At 32.3% G+C, this 26,645-nt stretch overlaps 1 protein-coding gene across 5 annotated transcripts in view; it reads right to left on the reverse strand.

Annotated features, from left to right (window-relative positions):
* The window catches only part of LOC129223376 (replication factor C subunit 1-like), a 66,028-nt gene that overhangs the window by 21,995 nt on the left and 17,388 nt on the right, over positions 1-26,645 (reverse strand). Inside the window, exons 4-12 of one of the 5 annotated variants that reach the window (XM_054857967.1) lie at positions 18,714-18,749; positions 12,519-12,607; positions 11,532-11,609; positions 5,570-5,741; positions 5,187-5,281; positions 3,524-3,640; positions 2,625-2,804; positions 936-1,292; positions 576-762 (exon numbers count right to left, since the gene is read on the reverse strand). In XM_054857967.1, coding sequence (XP_054713942.1) covers positions 576-762; positions 936-1,292; positions 2,625-2,804; positions 3,524-3,640; positions 5,187-5,281; positions 5,570-5,741; positions 11,532-11,609; positions 12,519-12,607; positions 18,714-18,749 — 1,311 coding nt within the window. Of the gene's footprint in view, positions 1-575; positions 763-935; positions 1,293-2,624; positions 2,805-3,523; positions 3,641-5,186; positions 5,282-5,569; positions 5,742-11,531; positions 11,610-12,518; positions 12,653-18,713; positions 18,750-26,645 lie in introns of all 5 variants that reach the window. The other 4 variants (XM_054857959.1, XM_054857977.1, XM_054857985.1 and 1 more) reach the window with 4 other exon arrangements.

Consider the following 26,645-nt stretch of genomic DNA (forward strand, 5'->3'; position numbering starts at 1 on the left):
TGAGCTTATTAATTTTAATTACTATTTTTTTGTTTTGAAAGCAGTTAAAGAATTTTTTTTTTTAAATGGAAAATAAGTGTATTAGTTGCTTTTTTTTAAAAGGTGCTGCTATTTTATTTATTTTTTTTTTTATGCATCTAATTTTTTTAGATGAGTAAAGTATATTTTATTTCTAGAAATCAGCTTAAAATATTAAAAAATTATGTTTGAAACAATTTGCGAGTTATTTTTGAGAATATTGATCAGGTACTAGAAAGTAGATAGGTATACAGAAAAGTAGGCTCGTTTAGTTCTAGACGGAACTTCTTGTTAGGATTTCAACTTCAAGAAATTTCAAAGCCCATCTTCGAGCTTGAACCATTCATAAAAGTCCCTGAACCTCTCCTCCTCCAAATATCACCAGAGATTGTGTAAACTGCAGCTTTAGCACTACAATTTTGAACAATTTCCAAGTGAGGACCATTGCGAATGTTATACATATTGTAGGTTCTTGTTGTTAATTCTCTTTCTCTGCTTATATAATGCAATTCTCTTTTCAAATACATTTTCAATGTTTAAAATCACTTATTACTTACCAGGTGCCATAGGTTTTTTATTTAGACGACGATTTTTATGCCAATTCAACAGCCAATGTAGTAGTTTCTTTGCATTACTTTTGTCACCTTGCTGGCCAATGATCTGCTTAACAGTAGTAGGTTTATACTTATCAACCCACATAGAGAGATTTTCACCAACTTTTTTCACTTTTTCAGGACTTTTTGTCTGTTTCAAAATAAATATAAATTTTAATTTCACAAGACATTTCAAAATAAACAATTTCTATTACTACACATGACGTTTCACAAAACATTTCAAAAGAAACAATTTCTATTACTACATGACACAACTCACTCAATGTTAAAAGTAAAAATTTTAATAACAAAAAATTTGATTACTTGAGGCAAGGAGTCAGGTACATCATGTTCAGATTCTCTTTTCTGTTCTGGTAGCTTCTTGTTATCTCCAATGATTTCATCCTCATTTGGTTCAGCAACTTCTGCAAACAGATCATCATCTTCCTCCATCAGCTCAACTTCTGAGCTATTACTCTGTTTAGAAAAATGTCTGCTTACTGTGCTACTTGTATCATATTTTTCTTCTTTGGCATTCTTTTGTTTACTGACTGTGCTACTTGTACTACATTTTTCTTCCTTGACATTCTTTTGCTTACTCTTTCCATTTTTTCCTGGCATTGTTCGAATCAAATCAAGTAAACCATCTTCATCTAACTGCTTTGTTCCAAACTTTTCAGCCTAAAAAAAGAACCACTTAACAATATTGAGATTAAAAAAAAAAAAAATCCAAAAGTTGACAACTTCCCACACAATATGTGCATGTATCGGCTTAGACTAACAAAAGTTTCTGATTTCTTCACTTAAAATTTTCGTATTAAAATACAATAATTTTCTTTTATTAGAATTAACTCATCATTTTGTGATGGAATAGGAGGCCCATTATGTACCAAGAAGAAAATGTCACATCTTTTGCATAGAGAATGAAGCCTATACATTTATTTACTGTAAAAATTTCAATTTGTTTGGTAGTAACAAAGACAGGGTCATATCAAATACAAATCTCGTACGCTCCTTCAAAACTCTTCCAATACTCCTTCATTTTGGGAAAATTTTTTAAAGGATCCTTCCAACGCCTTCATTTTGGTTTTAACTCCTTTTTTAGTTCAAGACTACATAATCTTCCTCTATGAGAGTAACTTAAAATACGTCGATTAACAACTAACTTCATCATAAGGGCGATTTCCAAGACATTTCATGAGTGAAGTTAAACATGCTTAAATCATCCTTGGCTATTTCATCCACAGCAGCATATGTCAGGTTGTCTAATTATTAAAATATTTAAAAATACATAAGCAGATATACTATATTAAGTGACTGTGTTAAAAAAAACAATTGTTTAGTTGTGATGAAGTAAAAAGGATCACACACAGGTGATGTCATGTCTCGAGGGGGAGACGGGTTCATGAAATTGTGACAAGAGGAAGAGAGATGGTGACAAAAAGTGACATCACACGGTTATTGTAACGATATATTTTCAAAAAAATAACATGTATCAAGAAGAGGAGTTAGGCGAAGTATGACACTTTGTGATAAAGGGGGTAGGGGGTCAAATATGTTGAAAAAAAGTGCAAAATCATTTTATTTCATTTTACTCTTTCAAAACTCATTCATTTTATTTCTGAAATTGAGTACAAACCCTGCAAATAGCTAACTTGAAAACAGAATTTTGATAATGATAGTATTTGAACAGCAGTCTTGGATGACAACTGATTGGGTACCCAGGCCCACATTAGCTATGGATATTTGTTTACAGTGGATTCAGACTATATTGCAAATATTGTCGTCATATTGCAGATAAATTTGCAAAATAAATGTGCACGTCATTTAAGTGCATGATAGTGTTATTATTATTTAGAATTGAAATTAAATTTCTGGTTAGTATTTGTACTAATTAGTAGTAAATGTTGAATGTAATAATAATAGTTACTGATTCTGATCCTTCTTCATAGACAAAAAGAGTTAACTAGAAGTGATAATTTAACAATGTGCAAGTAATATAGAGAGTAGTACCTTATCTAACTTGCTTGCACCAGCGTCTCTGCCAATTACAATATACTTTGTATTTTTGGAAATAGTGGACATTACTTTACCACCATACTTTTCAATTAAAGACTTGGCTTCATCACGTTCCATCGATTCTAAGATACCTGTAACTATGAATGTTAATCCAGCTAGACAGGCTTCCTCTCCCTATAATAATAAAAAAAATGAAGTAGAGTCAATAAGCAAAAATGCAACTTTTGCTGGGGTAAACTAATCTGGCAGCATTGTGAAGGCCACACAAATCCTAATCATTGGCCGCAAAAAAAAAAAAAAAAAAAAAAAAAAAAAAAAAAAAAAAACCATTAAGGTAAAATAATTTTAGATATTCTATTTTAACTGTTCAACACAATGAATATTATAAGTATAGCCAACATAATTCCCGAAAACTTGGAGCAAAGCAAAAAAAAAAAAAAAAAAACAGAGGTGAGGAGATAAAACAAAAGAGACAATATTGCATTTCTGGCATCAATGCATAAAAGAATACTTAATTTCACCATTTACATGGAACACCTGTTTCATAAGGACAAATCAAGTCTGTGATAAGATAAGAGTACTTAAATTAAGCACTTTGCGAGAGCAGCATACTGCTTAAGCAAAAAAATACCTTTCTTCCTCCCATTAATTGAAATTTAAAAGAGATTTCTTCATTTTGAAGACCTTGATTGTGAAGCTTAATGTGAAAATGCTAAAGAGGAACCAATGCATAACAGAAATCGTATGATATGATTTTGAGATTTAACACAAATCTTCAAAATGAAGAAAAATTAGTTATGATATGTCCCCAAACAGTTTGTATTTTACTTACAACTACAGCAGCATGTACTGAAAAATATGTTTATTTAGTACAAAAAATATGTGAAAGCTACCTCAGGTATTTCTTTGCTGCCAAGAGCCTTCGGACCTTCGCGATTCAGGTAACTTGCATAATTTGCTGAACCTTTTGGTTTTGGCTTCTTCACTGCTGGGGAAGTGTCTTTATCTGCCTAAAGAATTGTGGAAAATTGTCAATACTCGAAAATTTTATGACTCATAACAATTTTTATAGCCACACAACAAATATAATGAATATTCTTACTAATTCAGCATTATGTTAATGCTTTCAGACTAAAATAGACAGATTTTGCAGAAAAGAAGTCATACAAATTAAATATACAGAAAAAAATGAATACAATTACAAAATCATATTGATGCTTTTATAATATTTTCAACTGTTTATATCACACTGCTACCAACATCAGAGAGTGAATTTGGTGCATTTCAGGCCTAGTAGCAGTGGTTTTGTTAAAAAAAAAAAAAAAAGAAAGAAAAGAGAAGATCAGGACACTTCATCAATTTTATAACACTCTAATCAATGGAATTTTGACACCGATTTAAAAATAGCTGTTCGTGACAGGTCTCGCCAGTAGTGGCTGTCTCAAGTACAATGTATCAAGCCAAAAATTACTTTAACAGCTGTTAGTTTTTTTTTTTTATAAATATTACTCATATTGGCTTCTGAAAATACATAACTGTTAATTAAATATGTAGCCTCCTGATGCAGAAAAGTACGTTACAATATATTGTGAAAGATTTTTTTGAGCAATCACATTGACTATTGTTCTCACTTGATGGTTTTGATGTTCCTATGATTTATTTTCCCCCCGCCTCCCTCTGCAGCACCACCGTTGACTGGCCCCTCACAATGCTGCTCCTCTAGCGAAAACGGTCTCCAGGTTGCATCCATATCCTATACACATGCATACATACATACATACATACACGCATACAGACACACATATACATAGACACACATACCGACACTCACGCCAGCACACATACACACACGCCCACACACTCACGCCAGCACACATACACACACACCCACACACTCATTCCTGCACACAAACACACACGCCTACACACACTTGTGATTGCAAAAAACATCATTTGAATGCAAGATGTCAAAATTCAAATTATTATTATTATTATTATTATTATTATTATTATTATTTGAGTTTTGCTCCACCTGTTTTGAAGACACTTTTCTTTACGAAAAAAAATTAAACTCTTGGAATTCCATCCAGTAAGCATGCACAAATAATTTTGAAGTTAAATCATTAACATTTTTACTTTAGAAGCTTAATGAAATGATGATTCTAATGATAAACCAAAACAAACAAATAAAAAACATCTCAAAAGCTGACATGTAAGTTGCATATAATTACCAGGAATCACTAACAAAAGATATATTTTTCGGAAATTTTTGAGCAAAATAAAGTTTTAGTTTTAGATGAAAATTGATGTTTCTAAAAATTTTACACATAATCCGGATTGTTTTAGGAAATTTTAAAATGAGAAAACATTTAAAGATTTTGGGAAAATACCTACATTTTGCTAAAATACAAACATGTTCATTTTTCAATTTTCTAATCATTCAAATGACTACTATATGCGCATTAAATTCCATTAGAAACAAAATTCACATTTAAAACACGAGTAATAGTTTTTGAGCAGAGAAAGATTTTAGAGTCAGCTTTGCAATCAACTTACAGATACAACTGCTGTAACACTCTTTTTTGGATTTTTAATTACTTCCATTTCAATAGAGCTAGAAGGTTTAGATTTCTTTTTTGGTCTTGAATCATCTAAAAAATTGTAAAGAAATAATTAGAAGAAAAAACAAAGTTAAAAATTATGAAATCACATAAACATTTTATTTTGTCAAAAACATAGCCAAAATTGTTAATCAGCTTTAAATGTGTTTTGTTTGAAGAACCAAGAAAATAAAGTGTCTTTATTACTTGATGTAAAAGTCTGCATAATCCTAGAATTCTTTTATTCTTTATTAAAGTCAATATGTTTTACTTAACAGACTATTATTGCCCGTTTGTGTTCATATTAAGGGGCATCCACTGTATCAATATATTATGCACCTTGAAATTTTCCAGAATCTCTCGTCTGTTTTTGTTTGGCCTTGGATGGGACTTCAATTTCAATTTTTTTTGCTTTGGCTGGAGATTCAATTTCCTTTTCAGTATTTCTTGCTTTGATGGGTGATTTAGTTTCCTTTTTCACACTTTTTATTTTAGCAGGAGATTTGGTTTCCTAAAATTAATGAACAAATGATGGATTAATGAATGAATGTGAATATCTTATTGTATACATTGTTAACTTGTGGGTTACAACTTCATACAAAGTCCACCATAGATAACAGACCAACTAATTCAGCTTCTTGATACCAGTTTTGTTTAAAGTTTTTGAAAATGTTATTTCTGATACCTGTTGCTTCTTAAAAATAACCAACAAGAAATTAAGTAAAATACTACAGTAACCCCTCGTTATATCACGCTTGTGGGGAGACAACAAAAAAGCACGACATATCCAAAAATGCGATATAACAGAAGTCATAGAAAGGTAATGATTTAAAAAATGTAAAAATTTATAACATTAGTATACAAACTAATGCTTTCAAGCAGATCTTGGGACCAAAATGCGAAATGAGTCAGTTTCCCCACCAACATAGTACAGTAGCCATATTTCAGGGATGACATTGACTTGAAACCCTGAAAAGTATAGTAATATCATCAAAAATTGAGAATTTATATTCATAATGCCTACTCTGCAACTCAAGTAGGAAACACATAGTTTTCGAAAACATTTTTTTTCTTCAAAAAAATGATATTTACTGGGCAAATAATAATTTTCCAGTATTTTTTAAAAATTCTTTACGAGTGCATTATCACCACATAAGTTAGAATTAAATTTAATAGCTATTTTTTTATAAGAACTTTCGGTACAAGAGAAACATTAGTCAATGGAATAATAATACATGCCAAATGTCTACAAAATTTGGGAATTGATTGCGATTCTTTAACTGGAATTGCACTAAAAAAGTAAATTATGAATAGGTTTATTACTTGTTTCAGCACTTTTCCCCCCAATTTCATACCAGCTTTGAAGAAACAATTTCAAATTTTGCTTGCATTTGTAATTAAGCAGGGGGTAAAACTGTTTGGAAGGTCAAAAATACTGATTTTACAGACCAAAATTTAAGAAATACTGACCAATACTCACTAATATCTAGCTAATTTGCAGGGTTCGTGATTTTTTTATATATTTTTTTAAAAATAAAAAAAGTCAGACTTTTTTAAATTTAAAATCGGATTTTTTTGAATTAAATCAGATTTTTTTATATTTTTATTAAATTTATAATTATTACTTTACATTTATAAACATAATATATTTCATACAGTTGATGAATCTATTCAGCTTCCTTTTCAAACTAAGATAAGTTCTCTAACTATTCTATACATGTTAAACATTTATAAATCGATTATAGTACAGTAGTCCCTCGCTACTTTGCGCTTCGACTTTCGCGGCTTCAGTACATCGCGTTTTTTTTCAAAGTTTTTTTTTTTTTCCAAATATAGTAATTAACATTTTTTATGCGCACGTATAAGCTATTTGCTACAAAGAATAACAAAGCATGTCTTTTAAGTAAGGTGAGCTCTTTTGAGGGGCTGTAGTTGTACTAATTGAGGGAGTGGAGGTATACAATCTCCGAAGAAAGTGAAAGGGAATCGCTATCTCATTTAACTGTTAAGCGCTAACTGAAAAGTATAAATCACTATATTATTACAAGGGGATAAATAAATCTGTAGTGCAGATGGTGTTCAACTTTGTACTAGCTTTTCAAGTTGTATACGTAATACCTCTAATGAGGAATGTTGAAGAAAAACGGGGGCACATACGGTCACTAACTAGCAATTAATTTTCATAGATTAGTAGTAGTGTATAATAACTGTGTATTATTTTGTGCAATATATTGAATACTACAAATTTAATGTTGGCTAAGGGTGCTGTTTCATGTCTATGGTGCTTGATCTTAACAACCTATTTAAATAGTCATAAGTTTTATGTGCTCTAATAAGGAAAATATTCTGTTTATAAATACAGAATCCTACTTCGCGGAAATTCAGTTATCGAGGTAAAGTCTGGAACGAATTAATTACTTGCGATAAACGAGGGTTGACTGTACTTCGATAAGAAATGATTTTGTTTTATGCTTTGCTTAAAAATATGGTTTCCATCATCATGTACCTTTTAGTGTACAAGAATATGTTAAGTAATTACTTTTCTCATATATATCAGTGATGGTGTATGAGAAAAACTGAAAATTTTTATTTAGTTCTATATTGAATTGAACTGTAATTTTGGAGTAAAAGCAATATTGCAAGAAGGAAAATCTGTTTCACACACATCAAGAGGGATCTATGTAGTTTTGCCTGTTGAAGTTAAGATTGTATAATGCAGAGTAGTTAAATTTAGAGCAACACATTCTAAAAATGCAAAATTAATTTATAGAAAAAAAATAAACTGATTTTAATTAAGGATTTTGGTTAAAAAAACCACTTGATTCAAATCAATTGATTTAAATCATGATTTAAATCAAGCAGATTTAAATCAACGAACCCTGCTAATTTGGGACAAATTTTGACTGAAAGTTTAGTTTAATTCCTATATTTATTGAATAAAACTTTTCTGAAACTAGGGAAAATAATTAAAAGATCTTGCAACTGTTTAAAATATTATTAAGCAATTGAGAGCAGTTTTTCATTCACATTTTCTGTATTTTTTTTCTAAACTGAGTGGAACATAACTTTAAGAAAAATTCTGAAATCAGGAAATACAAAGTGGAAAAAATACATAAATTATACACTTATTCCTGCTAATTTTTAGTTAAAAACATATTTTCGTAAAACTCAGAACACATTTAAAACATTGTTTTAATTACTAATAAGCAAATATTTTTGTATGTACAAGAACTACCCCCGTCCCCAAAAATATAGGTATAAAATACAATTCACAGTAAAAATATGAATGGAGGAATTTATATCACATATGTATATAATGATAACCAGTACGTGAAACACAAGTTAGGGTGATTTATTTTAAAAACACCATGTGTTGAATTTATTAAGAAACCTAGAAAATAGGGTGTCCCATAATTACAAACACTTTTTAATTTATGAATTATATTTAAGGTTGAGAAACACAGTCACAAATGAAAATATGAGATTTTGTTTCCATTACTTCCAGTTACTTCAAAGGCATGAGTTCATCGTAAGTATTAAGTTATTCCTGCGTCAAAAAATATTGGCTTCCAGTTTCATATCATTTTGGTGCCAGATGTAGCCCAAAAGGCAGATCCAGAAATTTATCAAGGAGCGAATGATTGTTTTTTACCATTACTTTTCCAAGGTAACTGATCTACATCTACTCTAAAATTGCATTATATAAATTATTTCATAATAATTCAGGGGAAATGTTTCAGATTCCTCTCCTCCTAACATCATTGAAGGTGGTCTAAAATTGCACTTTTTGGAACTTCAGATTCGAAAAATTACCAGAGGAAAGTCACTGAACCGATTCCTTACCCTAACACTACTTGAGATACATGCAATCCCGTCTGTCAAGACTTAAATTTTAAAAAATACCTGGCGGAAGGCCTCCAAACTCCTCCTCCATACATCACCAAAGATCGAGAAATAACCCTCAGCTGAGAAATAACAGGAGAAAACCAGCGTAATTATAGCATAAATACACAATCTGTACATTTGTGCTACAAATATGTTAGTTTTCTCCAGATATCACCAAAGAGTTTAAAATCTCCCTTTTGAAATTTTTCTTCCAAAAAGTTTCTGGGAGGGAGATTTGAATCATATTTTTTTCCTTAAAGTCATATCAAAGATGGCCTAAACTATTGATTTTGGACTTCAATTCGGAGAAACTACTGGTGCAGGGTTCCTCAAGGGAGGAGCAAACGCCCCTCCCTTGTATCTGTCCTTGATGTTGCCACAGGTTTAACATAGGATTTTCTAATCGATGGCCAAGCCATGACATTATTCATGTTGAACTACAGATTTGTTGAGTTGGATGCATCAGTAGGCCCTTTGTCATGCTGAAATCCAGTTTGGTCTTCCCACCAAATCCTGCATTTACATCTGGTCCTATAATACTCGCTAATAGTTGAGAAAACTCATTTTCTTGATGCAAATTGCCGAAAAAATAGACTTTTCTTATGCTAATTCATAAGAATACAACTTTGAATTGGAAGGGGGAAGTTTATGGTTTCTATCAGTCCTGATTTTTGAGGCCACCTTCCATATTATATTTTTAGAGATATTTTAATCAGTAAAGGAACGATAACATCCCAAAAATTAGCCTAATTTTCAAAAAAAAAAAAAAAAAAAACAGCGTCAGGGGTGCCGCCCCCTAACACCCCTCACTTCTGACCCCCTATTTTTCTGGTGCACCACTTGCCTGTGATAAAAAGTGTCAAAATTATGGGTTACTCTATTTTCTGTTTTTCTAAAGAAATTCAACATGTGATGCAGGGGGGGGGACTACCCCCTAAGATCACAGGTGCACCCCTCTAAGCATTGCAAAAGACTCCCCCTCCCCCCCCCCCGAAAAAGGGAGAAAAATACCCCTTAAAAGAAATCTTCCTACAAACCCCCCATCCCCAGGTTGGGCACCCTTGCATGATGTTTCTTCTAATAAATTAACCTTATCTTGTGCTTTACATACTGTTTATTATTAGTATACACACATGAAATTAAATGTCCTACCATTCATATTTTTACTGTGAATTGTATTTTATGTTTGTGTCTAATTTTTTGAGATAGGGGGTAAGTTCTCTAATACTGCAAGAACTCATGATGATGAAAGTCAAAGACAACAAATTAAAAGAAGAATTTTAACATAACAAATTTTGACTCGTCTCGATATTGTACACAAATTTAGCTGTCATATACACCTTATTGCTCGAAAAAATCTTCATCTTATCTTGTACTTGGGCAAAAACAGGGAAATGTTTCAAAGAATATATCCCATTATTGGGGAGGGGGGGGGTTGGTTTTCCATAACACTAGATCATTCGAATTCAATAAAAGATTAGCAAAGATTTTTATCAAGTAAAATAGACTACCAGGTTGGCGAAATTAGGTTGCTATATTAGCGATTGATTGCTTTTTTGGCATTTTTTAAAGTTTATCAGAAAATAAAAACAAAATTGACAGTGAATATTATCTTAGAATTAATTATGTGGTAAATTTCCAAAAAAAAAAAAAAACCCTAATTTTACTAAGTTCTGCAAATACTGACTTACTCTGATCAATTTTTGAAATACTGACTTTAACTGACCAGCTTTATGACCCGATTAAATAAATCAGTCACAGGGACAAACATTCGAAAGAGTTGAGATTTTACTGAGGGAACCAGTTTTTATGCATATTGATCTAATTAAAATTAGACATTTTGTGTTTCAGACTATAGGAAAACTGATCACTAAGCAAATGATTGAAAGAGTATTTTCAAAATACATACTTTATACTGAGTTTTTTTACTTGTTAAATCCACTTTATAATTAAAAATAAATATATAATTATTTGTCATTTCCCATGTATTAACATTTTTCAACTATCAATTAAACTTCAAGTTTTCTAAATTTACGTCTTTAACTCTCTCATGCTCTTCCCACTGTTTTCCACATTGTGTTTAAATAAGAATTAAGAAATTGCATACAAACACAATTAGTTGAATTTGGACCATAGGCAGTAATACTTTTACTTCATTTCCTATCAGATTTCTTTGAAATATTGAATCGTAAGATTTTTTTTTTGAGCTGGAAATATGAGTTGCTGTATGCTGACACAATTCATTGTCTTTTAAAGAACAAAATTCTGTTCCATCAACTAGTGGATTTTTTTAAATATTAGAAGCAAAAAAAGTTTACTGTACTTATTTTCTCAAAAAACAATAAGAATTCAAAAGTTTATGATCTTGTATTATACAAAATAACTTTGAAAATAATTTCAAAAATCATTCATAAACCTTTTGAGTTGTTTGATTTAATTGCTTCAAAGTTTCTTCAAAATCATGATCTTCATGAACACAATTTTCTTTTAGTTTCTGGAAAAATAAAACATTCATAGCTAAAAATTCAAGTGCAAACTCAAGACTACCGTGAAACATTAACCTTATGAACTTGAATGGTGAGTGTGGGATCACGAGTGGGGTCAAGTTTTATTTAATGGAAAGAGGACCCAAACATTATTTTGTGAAAGCTTTTATTACGTACATATCAAGAATGACGGCACACACAAGAACAAGAGGACAATAGAACACACAAGATGGATGACAAAAGTGAAAGCGCAAGTATATTTTCCTGAGCGCTAATAGCGCCACCTGTTATTAAATAGGGCAGATGCAACAATGGGCTTGCTTGAAGGAAATAGAACTCAAATGATGAGCTTTGTCATGGCATCGGAAAACTATCAGAAATTTCCACAAAAAAGTAGAAAAAAAGTTTTTTGCCTCAATCCTCAAAATTATTATTAGAAATTCTGCGAGAAAAATAACTAGGAACCCACTATCTTATGCATTGTTATTAAGTATTTATTAAACTTAAAATTATCCTACATATTTAAAACACATTATTTAAGCAGTTGCATTTTATAAAATTATTCCTTTTTCTGATTAAATTTTTCAAAATAATAATAAAAAAAAATCACAATTAAAATTTATTAAATTTAAGTCTTTGGCTAAAATTTTTAGAATTAGGCTAAGACAATTAGAAAAATTCAGTCAAATGAGTATCAACAAGCCCTTTTCAGAAATTCAGTCATGAAGTACATAAGTACAACTATGTTCTTAAAAATCATAAAACTCGTGCTATACTAAATGTTTACTTCTCATATTAAATGAAAATCTAAAACATTATTATGGTCTTTCGAACAGAATAATTTATAATCACACAATGAGGAATGAGCATTTACTAATACGTACGTAATAGTACACTGAAACTAAATGAAAAATTACCTTATTTTCTTGATGTGTTTTGCTTTCTCTTTTAATAGGTCCATTACCAAAGAACTCAGATACAGAGACAGCTTTTGTATTTGATGTTTTTTCAGTAGCTTCCTTCTTGGTTCTTTTATCTGATTTTGATGTTTCTAATAAATAAATAAATAAATAAATAAATAAATATATATATATATATATATATATATATATATATATATATATATATATATATAAACATCAATAGAACAACAAACAGACAAAGTAACAACATAGATAAATGACAGAGATGAAGCAAGTACTCTTCAGCAGTGGAAACTTCATCCTATGGTCGAAAGACCAAAATGTTAATACTAAAACAATAGGATGTCCAGTTCCAAAAAAATCAACATTCAGGATTACATTGGGCAAAACGCACCACATGTGAAAAATAAATGCCTCTTCAATACATTTTTAATATATATATATATACTTAGGAACATTGACAATAGTGCCCCAAGAAAGAAGAAAGGTACAATTGTGAAATTTTGCATATAAGAAGAGTGACATCTGATATGCAAATGATCCATGTTTGGTGTCAGTGCGCATGACCGTTTACCCTACACTATTGGTGACATCACGAAAAAGGTGCTCTATAAACCAGTGCATAATTTAAGATTTGTAAATGTTACGATTACATCCAGATTGTCAGAGAACCTTAATGAGTGAAGGATGCCAGGTAGACGAGTTAGAACACGTTTCTTGCAGTTAAGCGAGTTTGAGAGAGGATTGATCATCGGCATGAAAATTGCAGGTAGGTCGACGAGCCATGTTGCTGCCTCGTTCGGTGTGTTCCATTAGAAACTGTTGGAGGCAGTGGACACAAGATGGTACCCATGTGCAAAAAGAAAATGGGTCTGGAGTGACCAGGAAGACCACTAGAAGAGAGGATTGAGGATCATGTGGAAAGCGCTCGTGGATCACATAGTGACTCGCTTCACCATACAAGCAGACGTAGGGGTAGTAGTTGATCCCCGAACCATTTCTAAACGTCTTACGGTAGTAAATCTGCCGTCCAAGAACCCTTTTCGTGTACTCCTTTTAAAACCAAAACATTGCAACTCCGTCCTCAATGGTGCAAAGCCAGAGCGATGTGGGATGTCACTGATTGGCAAAAGGTGAAGCTCAGTGATGATTCCTAATTTGTTTTGGGGTCAGATGGTATCCTTGCATGGATGTGGAGGCACCCTGTAAAAAGGTACCAGTCCACCCATTCTATCTCACGACACTCTACCCGCACAGCAGGCAAAGTGGTTTGGAAGGCTGTAGCCTATGATAGCCGGTCCACTCTAGTTGTAGGAGGGTGTACCTTAACGGGCCAGCGTTATGTTAATGACATTCTGCAACCACGTTTAGGACTGTTCCTAAATGGCTAAGATTTAGAAGTGGCTGTTCAAAATTTGGGGGTCCACTGCCTCAGAACAACATCAGACTTTAAATTAGCTCAATGTCTGACTGTATTATGTCATGTATTGCAGCAAAAAGGAGTCCAACGCATTATTAAAGTAGCACTGTATTTATCTCATTTTTCAATCGGTATTTGTTTAAATGTCTGGATCTTGGGATCAAGTGTATCTCTCATCTGTATTATTCCGTACATTAAATTTCAATTCAATCCAATGCTTCCTTCTAGGGGCGCCATTTTCAATGTTCCTCAGCGTGTATATATATATATATGTAGAATTTGCAGCACTGTCTATGGGTATTTTGAACGATAATCGTATTCTTCATTGTAATAGGATGTAGGATCCGTTGCAAAGAACTACAACCAAGTGACGACACATAATATTTATTATTTACAACACAAAGCACAAGACAAAACACATGCGGAAAAAAAGACGTCCGCCATCACGGACCATAAACAGGCGCTCCCCTCTTTATCGAACTCCCCACTAGAGGGCAGGGTTGCACGGAATGAACATGATTCAGTTGCCAGTTTATTTCCTACAAATATATACACATTTCAAAGCTTCAGCTAATAAATGTGACTTATATAAAGAAAAAATACATGTTTCCTTAAAATTGAGTCAATGAAAAGCGAAGAAGATGTAAGTGAACTTCAAGTTTTGAGTAAAACACATGCAAAGTTCAGTAGGTAGGCTTTCCATTGAAAAGTCTTTCAAACTCATGGTGTATAGTACCATTTCATGGGAGAGGGTGACAGCATAGGGTGTGCTATGGCCTTCTGCGCCAGTTGTCTTCACTCTTACCTATTCAATGTCAAGCACTTTCAATCCTTATTCTACTTATTATTTCATTTAGGTAAAATCAGAAAAAATTTAGTTACATCTCTGTAAATAAAGCTCAGTATTTTTGCCATTTATGAAAAAAGATATTTTTGCAAGGATGGTTTTAACCTTTGAGTCCACCTTTGATAAAAATACGTCAACTCTAGTTAAAATTAAGTAAACATTTCATAAGTAGTGTTATATGCTCACAGAAAGCATAAAAAATGCAGTTTTTGCTTCTTTCAATAGATTAAAAATTTGACTAGCTAAATACAGTAAAACGGACACCCCTCAAATGCGGACATCCCTCTTATGCAGACAATTTTTAATTCCCTGACTCGAAGGCAAACAACATTATTAAACCCGTCCTGCGGACACCCCTCTGTTGCGGACAAAAAATTTTTGCCCTGTTAAAATCCGCATTAGAGGGGTTTTACTGTATATATAACTAGTGAAAATACCCGGCGTTGCCTGGGTCAGTAATAATTAAGAGAAAAAATCGTTACTTGCTTTTGTTTTCTGTTTTAAGTGAAAGAATTTAAAACACATCTTTTTGACGTGATTAAAAATTGAGTTTCTTCCTTACCCATAAAACTAAAATAACAATAAGTATAAAGAACAAAATAGTATTGATTTAGAAACGAAAGCACTATATTTAAGCATATACAAATTTCCAAAACATGAAATTAATCTTCTCATGTTTAAAAAGATTAATCTGTTGATACTTTTTTTTTAACATGGAGTCTAAAACCTTCTCTGTATGGCTAATGAAGTACGAAGTGATTTAAAAAAAGTAGCTGCGCTCGTAATCCCCTTATACTTGCTTTAGCTATTTTGGGAAATTTCAATCATTGTGGGCTCTTGGTGCGATTTTACCGAATTTGCGAGAGTCGTTTTGGGGTACCTTCGATGATTCTCCCCCCTTCTTTCCTTCCTTTGTAAAACGATATGATATTAATTTTCGTTACAGAGATATCATCGCCAGATTCTGAGATACTTTTGGTCACCATAAAATGGCGCTAAACAGTTTCATCCGAAACGTTTCCAAAATAAGTTGTAAAATCTGGTGATTGTTTGAAATTGTGCACAAAGGAAAATTAGTGGAAGTTTTTGTGCTGTTTATGGATTTGCCTAATTTAGTTGCTGGATTATTTAACACAGTAAAAAAAGTCTTTTGAAAATTCTTTGATTGGCGATATTTTGTTCACATGGTGAAAGCTGAGAAACATTATGACGTAGTCTTCGGCTTCAAAAACAGCGACGTTGAAAAAACTGCCAAATGCATCAGCTACGGAAATCTTTCTGCAAAAATTTTGGCGATCTGCTGGTTGATTGGATAATGAGTAAGCGTTCAATCAGCATAAATAATAATAAAAACCATTAATTACATTAAAGTTCCGTTTAAGTGGAAAATGATCAGCCAAATCATGTATTATTTGCCAATCATGTGCAAAAATCTTACTTCAAGATTTGACTTGAGAAAAGCCTTGAACAGTCACGAAAAGCAAAGATAGTCAACAATACAACAATTGCCGCTATCGACAGGGAGTTGAGATGATACACTAAATACTGTATTGAGTTGAGGAAAGCCTTCGAACATGGAACTAAAAAGCTCATAACTCGTTTTTTATTCTACTTAGAAATTTCGAACAGGTGCCATCTTCAGCAGAAAAATCAGAGCTTTCGATGGACATATAATGTAAATATGTGCAAGTATTTTTTCATCCCAATATTAGAGAATTTATACAAAAATTGTGTTTTATTGCCCCCCTAAGGGGGTTTTGCCCCCCATAACGCGACGAAAACTACCCTATGTGTTATTCTGATGCATAAGCTATATTATTGTAAAGTTTTATGAAAATCCGTTCAGTAGTTTTTGCGTGAAAGAGTAACAAACATCCATACATCCATACAGACAAACTTTCGCATATATAATAGTAGTAAGATAATAATTGGCTATGAATGTAATGTTTAGTGAAAGGTTTTTTTGTTATCAGATACATAGAAGAGTAAGTCTGAATTTGCAGTACAATCTCATTTATCTGGATTAACTGGCATAGGCGTGCACAGGGCTTCAGAAATGGGGATACCACTGTACCAGAAGGTTGAAATTACGCTTGGAAAGGATCCCATACTTGTTCGCTTAAGGAAAATTAAAATATTGTGAGTAAAAAAGCACTTTTAAATCCTATGAGGTAAGAAATTAATGAACATAAAAATGTAAAATGTTAGCCACTCTTGTATTAACTTTCATTTCTATGTGCTAATAGGAGTACCATGGTTCCCCTGGTGACCCCATGGGCACACCTATGTTAACTGGGACCAAAGGCAATCCGGCTGATCGAAAATAAGCAAAGCAAATCCTTAAATAAGCAGTCTTACAGTTTATTACGATAAACAAGTTATTTTGTAGAAAAATGACATGGTACTGTTGAAACTATCCAAACGTTTTCACATAATTTTAAACAAAAAATTGGTACACTGTCCTCTGCTTTGAATAGGTGTGTAATTTGAAAAAAGCATGGTCAATCTAAAGCTTTATCAAGTTCAGCAGCAGGTCTGTTTGTATTATCCTATAATACTTTGCACAAACTGTACACAAGCGGCACATTTAATCAAAATAAAAGGCAAATGTTCAGCGTACTTATAGTTACGTTCTTAGCTATAATAATTTAAAATTATCTATGTGAACATAATTTGTTTTTAATATAAAAGTTGGTTCGGATAAACGAGGGCTGGATAAATAAGATTCTACTGCACTTGTTACTCGTTTTTGTAACTATGCTAACTTAATATAAAAGTTTCAAATCAAAAGAATTATCTAATGCATTTAAACCAATTAATATGAAAAAAACATGATTTTAATCTATATGGAGATAAAAAGATTCATTAGTTATAAATGAAATGGATGGGTCACTGAAACAAATACACACAGTATGTAAAGCTTAAACATAGACCAGCTTTTTGCAAGAAACAATTGAGACAGCTGAAATCAAATATTGGAGACAACATTTAATACTTAAAGATTGAAGAAAATTCACATTATAGAACGAAATCTCCAAATCTTCTCATCACGAATTTTCTCCCTCCTGATAACAGATCTGATTACATTAAAATTGGGCCATTCCATGGAAGACGGTCATTTTGTCCCATATGTGATGCCTCATGTATTTCATAAAAAATAAATATGAATGAACAAATTTTTCTGCCCTACAAATTACAAACATGTGTGATATCCAAAGCAAAATATTTTGTCCTTACCCTTTAAAATTATTACTTTTTCATGAAATATATGAACCGTCACGTGCAGGACAAAAGTTTGACTTTTTCGTGGAATGGTTCATTGAATTTATTAGGCAATATTTAACTTTTAAAAGCAAAACAATGTCATAAGATGTCATGACGGTACAAGTACTTTATTTCCCTTATGATATAGATAACTCAGTGAAAGAATAGGAAAGATATGGTTTTGAAGCAACTTCATATGTTTTAAAGCTCCACCCCCCTCCCCCCAACAAATTTTTTTTTAGAGCAAATGATAAATTTTAGAAAATAGAAAAGAGATTTATTCCATTCACATGCATAATCTAAGCATAAGTCTATTTACTAGAGCCACTTACACTAATGAAAATATTTAAAGGGCTATTTACAAATGGTTTCACACTTTTAGTGATGATGAGTTAACAATTTCAATTAAGACAGGATCTCTTTCAACAATAAACAGAGCGGTTGAATTTCCTTGATTTAGCGCAGCTTTCTTGAAAATTAATTCATTTTGGTGCAAAAAGCAACACAACTTTTGCTCTCGCATGAAAGAAACAATTTGTTAGCTTTAATACTGCTAATTTTATTTCAAATGACCAGAAGCACTTTTAGAATAAATTGTGTGGGTGAAAATTGTATTCATGTAAAAAAGAAAACAACAAATAAATTGATGAAGAGTCACCTTTTTTATCAAGTGGTATCGGATCTTCATCTTCATCTGAAAATAAAATATTGTAATGTAACTTCAAATTAACAGCAGTTAAACATCTCATTACATTTTTGTATAAAGTATTTACAAAAAAAATTAATAAAAGAAAAAAAAGTAAAATAACCAGGTTGATGGTAACAAAACTTTATTATGATGATATAACAAAAAAGCTGTTCTGAGGGAAATGATTTGAAAAGAGCATTGCTCCTGAAAAATACCTTATTTTATGTTATGCATCGTAAAACTTAATGTCCTACATTAAAAATTCAAAATTGCAAAAAACATCATGCGAAAAGACTGTTCATTAAAGCTATTAAAGCTCATTAGAATTAAAACAATTGCTCTAAAGCAAGGTCAGCTTTCCACTAGAAAAAATAAGTTACAATTGGGAACAATTGGTTTTAAATTTAAACATCCTAAAATGTTTCTCATTAATAATGATGTCAATTTAGACAGAAAAAAAAAGTTTTAACAGGGATTTTATAACAGTGATGATGTGAACTGTCTTCCTAGCATTCAACTTTAGTTAAATATATAGGTTTTTGAAAAAAATTTGGTTGGATAAATGCTGTTAAAAAAAATAGATATGACTTAATATGCTGAGAGATATTCCTTTAATGACTCGAAAGTATCACATTCAAAGATCATGATTTTATTTTATAACGCATTGTCATGCAAATGTTTAAGGACATACATACATCAACAAATTCATGCCCTGCTTAATTTAAAGTTTAAGATTTTCTAAAAATTCCTTTACAAACTAATATTAAGATGCCAAAGTTTAGATCATTATAAAATGATTAGAGACGTACCGAGTAGCACTTTGGCCGAGTACCGAGTACTTGGCCTTTCACTACTCGGCCGAGTTACCAAGTACCAATTATGTTTTTAGAAGAACCACCAACACACATGTGATGAATTTTGAACTTATTGGAATAGTAGTATAGACCTCCTTGTCCATATAATATTTTTTAAAACTGAATTCCTGCTGAAATTTAATTACGCATTATATAAAGAATTTTGTCTGCGTCAAAAATTTTACAAAAAAAATATTTTTAAAACTAAAAAAATGAATAAATAAAAGGTATGATTAATCCAGGGGCGGCAAATAGGGGGAGCGAGAGGGGGCGGTCGCACCTCCAAATTTTTTGAGCAGAATGATAAAAAATGGGGAATTTCAATTTATGTAACTCGCAAATCAATGTTATTTTTTAAAAATCTCGCTAGTTGATGGAACTCGACATATTTCCAGACAAGAGCAAGTGTTTTCCGTTACTTGATGACTTAGAAATTCATGAAGAATTTGCCGGCCTTTTGAGGGGAGGGGGGGGGGGGGGGGGGGGGGGAAAGAAAACTGATGAAATTCATTAACCATGGTTAATTTTAACTAATCAACTAATTTCTTCCTATTGGCTAAATATTTCATACTTGTGTATTTAGTGTAACTTTGGTACATCCAATATAAGAGACTCGTGCAAGTAGTCTGACTGCATGATTTTCACAAGAAAATTCCTTGGTATTTTACATTCATTATGCCCATATTTTAAGTATATGTTTCTTTAACAAGTGTTCGTCACTTTCTTCTACTGAGAATACATTTCAGCTACTCAATGCATAATATGCTTTCTTAGAAAGTTCTTAAAAATACATGCTATTTTTGAACAAAATATCGTACTTCAACAAATACCTTTTCTGGGGCTCTTTAATTATGCAATCTCGGAGTGACACAAGATGGTCTTAAGGAGACCCACAATCATAAAAACTTTTTCTCGATAGTTTCAAAAGCAGTGATTAAACACCTGGAAGAAATCACTTTCGAAAACGGCTCTTTCAATGGTGAAAAAACGGATGCACTTTAACATGTAGAACTTCATTTAATTTTTTACTCAATTTGTTTTTATTGTAGAGAGTTTTTGAAAAATGCTTTACTCGATTGTAATATCTTCATTAGCTAACCTTATTTTTCGGCCTGTTCAAGCTTCAGTTCAATCTACACTTGAAATTAATCCGAGCCAATTTTAAAAAGGAGCGGAAAAAATGAATTTTTTAGAGCCAAAAAACACAGAAAAATATTTATCATCAACTCCTTTGTTGAATTCATTAGAAACTGAATCTAATGGTTCATACAAAATATTAAATCATTGTTTGATTTTATATCATTTGGATTTTTTTTCACCGCTTCTATATTATCTGGATTGGACATTGAAAACGAAAAATAAAATGTTTCAATGATGAGTTAAATTTACATGAGGCAAAAAGATTAATTTTGCGAAAAGAGGTTAGACTATGTGGGGCTTCTTTTTTCATCATTGAATAAATTTTAAAATTGCCTGGGTGATTTTGAAGAACAAGATCTGAAAAGTATGTTTTCATACATAACTTTTGTTAATTCAATTGTTTTTTAACTATTCCAAACAGCTCGGCTAATCAAGAAAGATCATTTTCAATTTTAGGAGGTAAGGGAATCAATTTCGAAGCATAATGGGGGAAAAAACTTATCTTTAGCACTACTGGCAAAAAAACACGACACGGGGCATTGATGGTAACAGTCTAGTTAATTTAGTAAGAAGCATGATTTTTGCAATCCGAAAGAGCAGGAAAACTTTACCATAAGGTAAAAATTGTATTATTGAGACATTCTATATGAGTAACATGTAATGAAATGAATGAAAATTTTCGTTACAAAAATTTAAATTGTTTCTAAACACTAATTTTTATTAATATCAAACACATTTTATGATTACTTCCTGTTAGCCAATATGTGTTTTATTCCATACTAAGCCAGTTATTAATCGACCCCCCAAATGAAACGTCGAAATGCCGCCCCTGGATTAATCAAGTTGGAGTTAAAACAAATTACAGGAAAATCCCTCTAATGTGGACACTAACAGGACAATTTTTTTTGTCCGCAATAGAGAGGTGTCCCCAGGACGGGTTTAATAATGTTATTTGCATTGGAAATGGGGAATTAAAAATTGTCCGCATAAGAGGGTGGTCCGTTAGGAGGGGTTTCACTGTATACCAATCAATTATAGTTTTAGTCCCCCAAACATAAATAATTTTCAAAATCAGATAAAACAAATGTGCAGGAACACTGTTGACACGTGTTTCTGCCCGCCCCCGTTACAAGGAACGTCTTTTTCAGTGCATAACATGTGAGCTAAAGAATGTAAAGACATTCGACAAGAAAATCCGACTTTTCACGGATGCCTCTAAATCCACGAGCTCCCATTTTATGCATTGGAAAAGATATTTTCTTGTAACGCCAAAACACGTGTGTGCAGCGTTCTTGCACTGTGCTTTTAACATTGCTTTATTTCCTTTTATTTTTTACGCAAAGGTATTTTTATATTTTTTATAACTAATTTTTGTATCAAAAATCCATTTTTAATCTAAAAATTCCATATTTTCTATGCTTACCTTTTTTGCATAATTTTTAATAAATAAGTTTTATTAACTTTGGGGACATTAAAATAAAGATTTATTCCATTAAAACATTACAAACTTAATTTTTCTCAAAATTTAAATTTGATTGCAGAATATGACGCTTGCTTTTTTTTTTTTTATAAATTTTAATATCTGTCTTGGACAATATTCAATTTTTTGCAACTACTCGGTATTGGCCGAGTATCTGATCAGAATTTGGCCGAGTACCGAGTAGTTACCGAGTACTCGGTACGTCTCTAAAAATGATAGATATTCAAATTTATTTGTAGTGTTTGTTTCAACAGAGTTCGCACTGGGTGAAAGACTGCATGATTTCCTGTGTAACGGATCTTTTTCTAACAACATTTTATTATTTTAAAAAACAAAATGGAATCTTATGTAAGAATAGGGGGAGGGCATGGGTGCCACTCTAAAAATTGGCCAGGACTGAAAAGCGTGTGGCTCCATTTCGCGACACCAAAATGTTAACGCTCAGTTTGTTTGATGTTTTAGACATATATAATGCTAATTTTTGATGCTGTAACTATATAGTAAAACCAAATTGTAAGATTAAGTAAAAATTAAAACCTAAATAAAAAAAATAATGTATCATTGTCCAAGATTTTTAGGAGGTAAAAGTAGAAAAAGAACCTAATAATAAAATACAATTAAAAAAACTTACTATTTGCTACTTCAGAAAAAAAAGCTGCAGATTGTATAGTTCAGGTTACATAAATAGTTCATATTTCATACAAAAAAATAGTAATTAAAAAAATATTCAGGTATGAGATTCTTGGCTATAAGATGCATTGTGATAAAAACTTCAACAAAACTTTCCAGAATTAGATAAGAATGGTTGAAATCAACAGATTGAGTAACTTATTTAGTAATTTAAAAAAAAAACAGCTTATATTTTTAACTTTAGCAGATGGGCCAGTTTTTTGTTTTCAGAAGAATAAGACCTTTTTTGAGAGTGAGAGATTCAAAAGTAAAGATTTGTTTCATCTATAAAAATCATTTTGAACATGGAAAAAAAAATCCAATGGCCGAAACTTTTGAAAAGACGGAATTCCGTCCCTTGGACGGAAGTGTGGCAGCCATGGGGGAGGGGTTTGAAAAATCTTACGTATCATTACATGGGCGGAGAGGGGGGGGGGGTCAAAAATTGCCGAAATCATCCTTACGCAATTAATGAATGGCCAGCAAAGTAAATGAAGAATGATATCTTTCATTATGTACAAGAATGAGACAACTCCAATGAATATTGCAAAAGATATTTTTAAAAAAAGCTGTAACACGCTAGGTTTCAGGAGAAAATGAAGAAGAAAAAAACCAAATCATGCAGTTCATTGTTTTTAAACTAAAGTGCTTTTTATAACAAGACTTCTATTGTTTTCTGATTAAAAATCAAATATTATTTGAATTATTATTAAAAATTTGCAATTCATTTGAATTATTATATATATTTAAAGCAAGAAGATGACAGCTCCAACAGGTAAAAACCATTTACTTCTCCTTCAAAAGAAAAATATCCTTTTGTAGACCATGGCTGATCCTCCTTTAGTTGACCCTATTAATCATAATGACCCTCCATTGGTTTGACTCCTATTAGTTTGAGGTCCTGTTTCACATGTCCCATCATCGTTGTAGGTGGTAGTCCTCTACTTCCAGTCCTTAAAATTTTTGAAAAAGTGCATCGATAGATGGTCCAGCAATCCAATACGTGATGCGATTATAATTCTCACAATATCAGTCCACCAAAATTTGCCATATTTTCTGGAAATTTCATACTTGTAAAGAACTCTCTACATTATTGTTCTCTTAAATAGGTTCAAAGATTTTCCCTAAGATTTTTTTTTCTTCAAAATTTTGCAACTTTTCTTCCACTGCTTTATTGAGAGTTCAATATTCATTTCCATACAGAACAATAGGACTGATCAAAGTTTTGTACATAACATGGGCGCCCATATAGGGGGAAAGTGGGGGCTCAAGCCCCCCCCCCCTCCCCCATTTGAAATTAGAACTTCCTTGCTTTTAGTACTTTTCTAATTTGCAAAAATGTAATTCTTCTCCAGACGTTATAATTTATTGATACAGTCGGATCCCGACTTACGCAAGGGATGCGTTCCAAGTCCCCTCGCGCAAGTTGAAATTTCGAGTTGTGGAACAATGTTTTGAAATTTTTTTATAAGCATACGCAGTTATTTCAGACATGTGTAAACACCTTCAAATTGTTTTAAACCCTTTCTTAACTATATATTACCGTATATTTTATAAAGATCTGACTTTTTATTGCATTTCAAAAAAGCGTTACTATTTATCATAAATTGCTGTTATGAAGCACAAAATCAATGATCAGTCAGATACATGAATTTAAACAGTACGTTACTTACATTAAGTTTTTTACTACATTATAATAGCACTGAACAGTAAATATTGTAAACTTAATTATAATTTTTAAAATGATGAAGATAATGGTTTATGCAGTGGGGAAACACCCTTCTTTCTGGCCTCTTTAAGCCACAATGAAAGAGCAGCTTCCATTTTCATGATGTTTGTATTTTGGTTAGAGCTTCAGTATTAAAACTTAATTGTTCAAGCATATCGAGAATCTTGACCTTCACTTTAACGGTCAGAAACTTTCTCTTTTTCTTTCCACTTTCGCCAACTTCAGATGAAAAAGCCCGTTTGGAAGTCATTCTATTTTATCAACATTCATATGTAAAATGGGAACCCCCCCCCCCATTAAGAATCAAAGCGTTTTGATTAATGCAGTGAGTGAACTTCCGCTTTCAATGATGCTAAAGGGATGAAAGTCCATTCACAAAATTAATATTTAGTGTCAACGAAGCCCATTCTAACGCTCCGCCGCTAATTTCCAAATAATTTCACATTGCAGGAGAACAATTTGTGTTTGCAATAAAAAACTCATTACGCATAAAAAATTTGCGTTATAGTCATTTCGTATAAGTTGGATTGTGTTGTAGCGGGATCCGACTATTAAAAATGTCAAGTTTTAGTAACTCTAATCTGTACTGACATCGGTTTCCATGGGGAAAAATATCCTGTTAAAACTATAGGGAAAGTATCTGAGTCCCCCCCCCCTTAAAATTTTGCATATGGGCACCCATGATACATAATAATCTATTGCACATAAATAATATATTTTATCAAAATGTCATTGAAACTGATTTTGTTGAGGTTAATTCTAAATGTTACCCCATTAACCGCCAAAACTCAAAATCATTATTTGTTTTGGATAAAAATCACAGAAGTTATTATTCTGGACCCATACAATAGTAATATGCTTCAAAAAGAACAAAATTGCACTTAGCTTTTGAAATACAGGGTGTTGCGTTGACGCAACATAAGCAGAAAAGGAGTATGGATGCTGAGTAGTTTTATCAGAAACTTTTCTGCAATTTCAATGCGTTTTATGCACTGGGAATTTTTATAATCTGTGTTATGGTTCTGAAATGTGCAAAGCACTTTAGAAGCAACTGGAATTTATAGAAAATAAACACATAAATGTACATTAGAAACTTTGAATTTAAGAAAAAATTCAATTTCTTATAGTTACACATGATAAGTGATGGAGAGCAACATTGCAGCGATAAACAGTTTGACTGTGGTAATACTTGCAGCATAGTCTTTTATTGTCTGCAGGCTTTACGATAAAACAACCCGCTTGGTAGGCTGAATTTTCGAAGACAGCTTGTAGCTGGACTTTTCTTCTTTATGTCACTATCATAGACCGGAGCAGAATAGCCCCAACGTAATCCATGCATGTCGCAAGAGGCGACTAAAATGGACACCCAATCTAAGGTGTGAGGCATCGTGCTGATGGATAAATGGCATCTGGGTTGTATGATGTCTAAAATGGTCCCCTTGAGGAACCGGGCGAAACCTCTTTGTATTTAGCCTTGCACTCCTACAAGGTGGCTGTGCAGGTGTGGACCTTTTACCACCTCACAGTTCCCAGCTCAGGTGGAGTTGGAGACTGACTTGAAACAGAAAACCAGCAACCTTGCTGCTGGAAGAGGAGAGGGTGCGAGTCTGCAACCCACCAACTGAGAGAGGTAAGGTTTAGGGCTCGACCGATGGCATTTTTTGGCCGATGGGCCGATGCCGATTGTTGGCCGATTGTTCAAAGATGGCCGATGGCCGATTGTTTTCCTCCAAATGGCCGATTGCCGATGGCCGATGGCCGATGCCGTTGGCCGATGGCAAAAAAAAAAAAAAAAATATCAAACAGAAATAAATTGATAAGATTGTCAGGGATTTAAAGAATCATTGATTCATTTCACTTTACTTCCTTTCTACGAATAAGAAATTGTAATCACAAAAAAAAAATCAGATTTCGACCTAAATTTCTATTTTACGATCACCCAATTTACACTTAACAAGTTTTTTCGGCACATCTGTACACACATATATACCTAAGAATATATAGATAACAATATCCTTATTGAACGCCTC

The sequence above is a fragment of the Uloborus diversus genome, chromosome 1, assembly GCF_026930045.1.
Source record: "Uloborus diversus isolate 005 chromosome 1, Udiv.v.3.1, whole genome shotgun sequence".
NCBI classification, from domain to species: Eukaryota; Metazoa; Arthropoda; class Arachnida; order Araneae; family Uloboridae; genus Uloborus; species Uloborus diversus.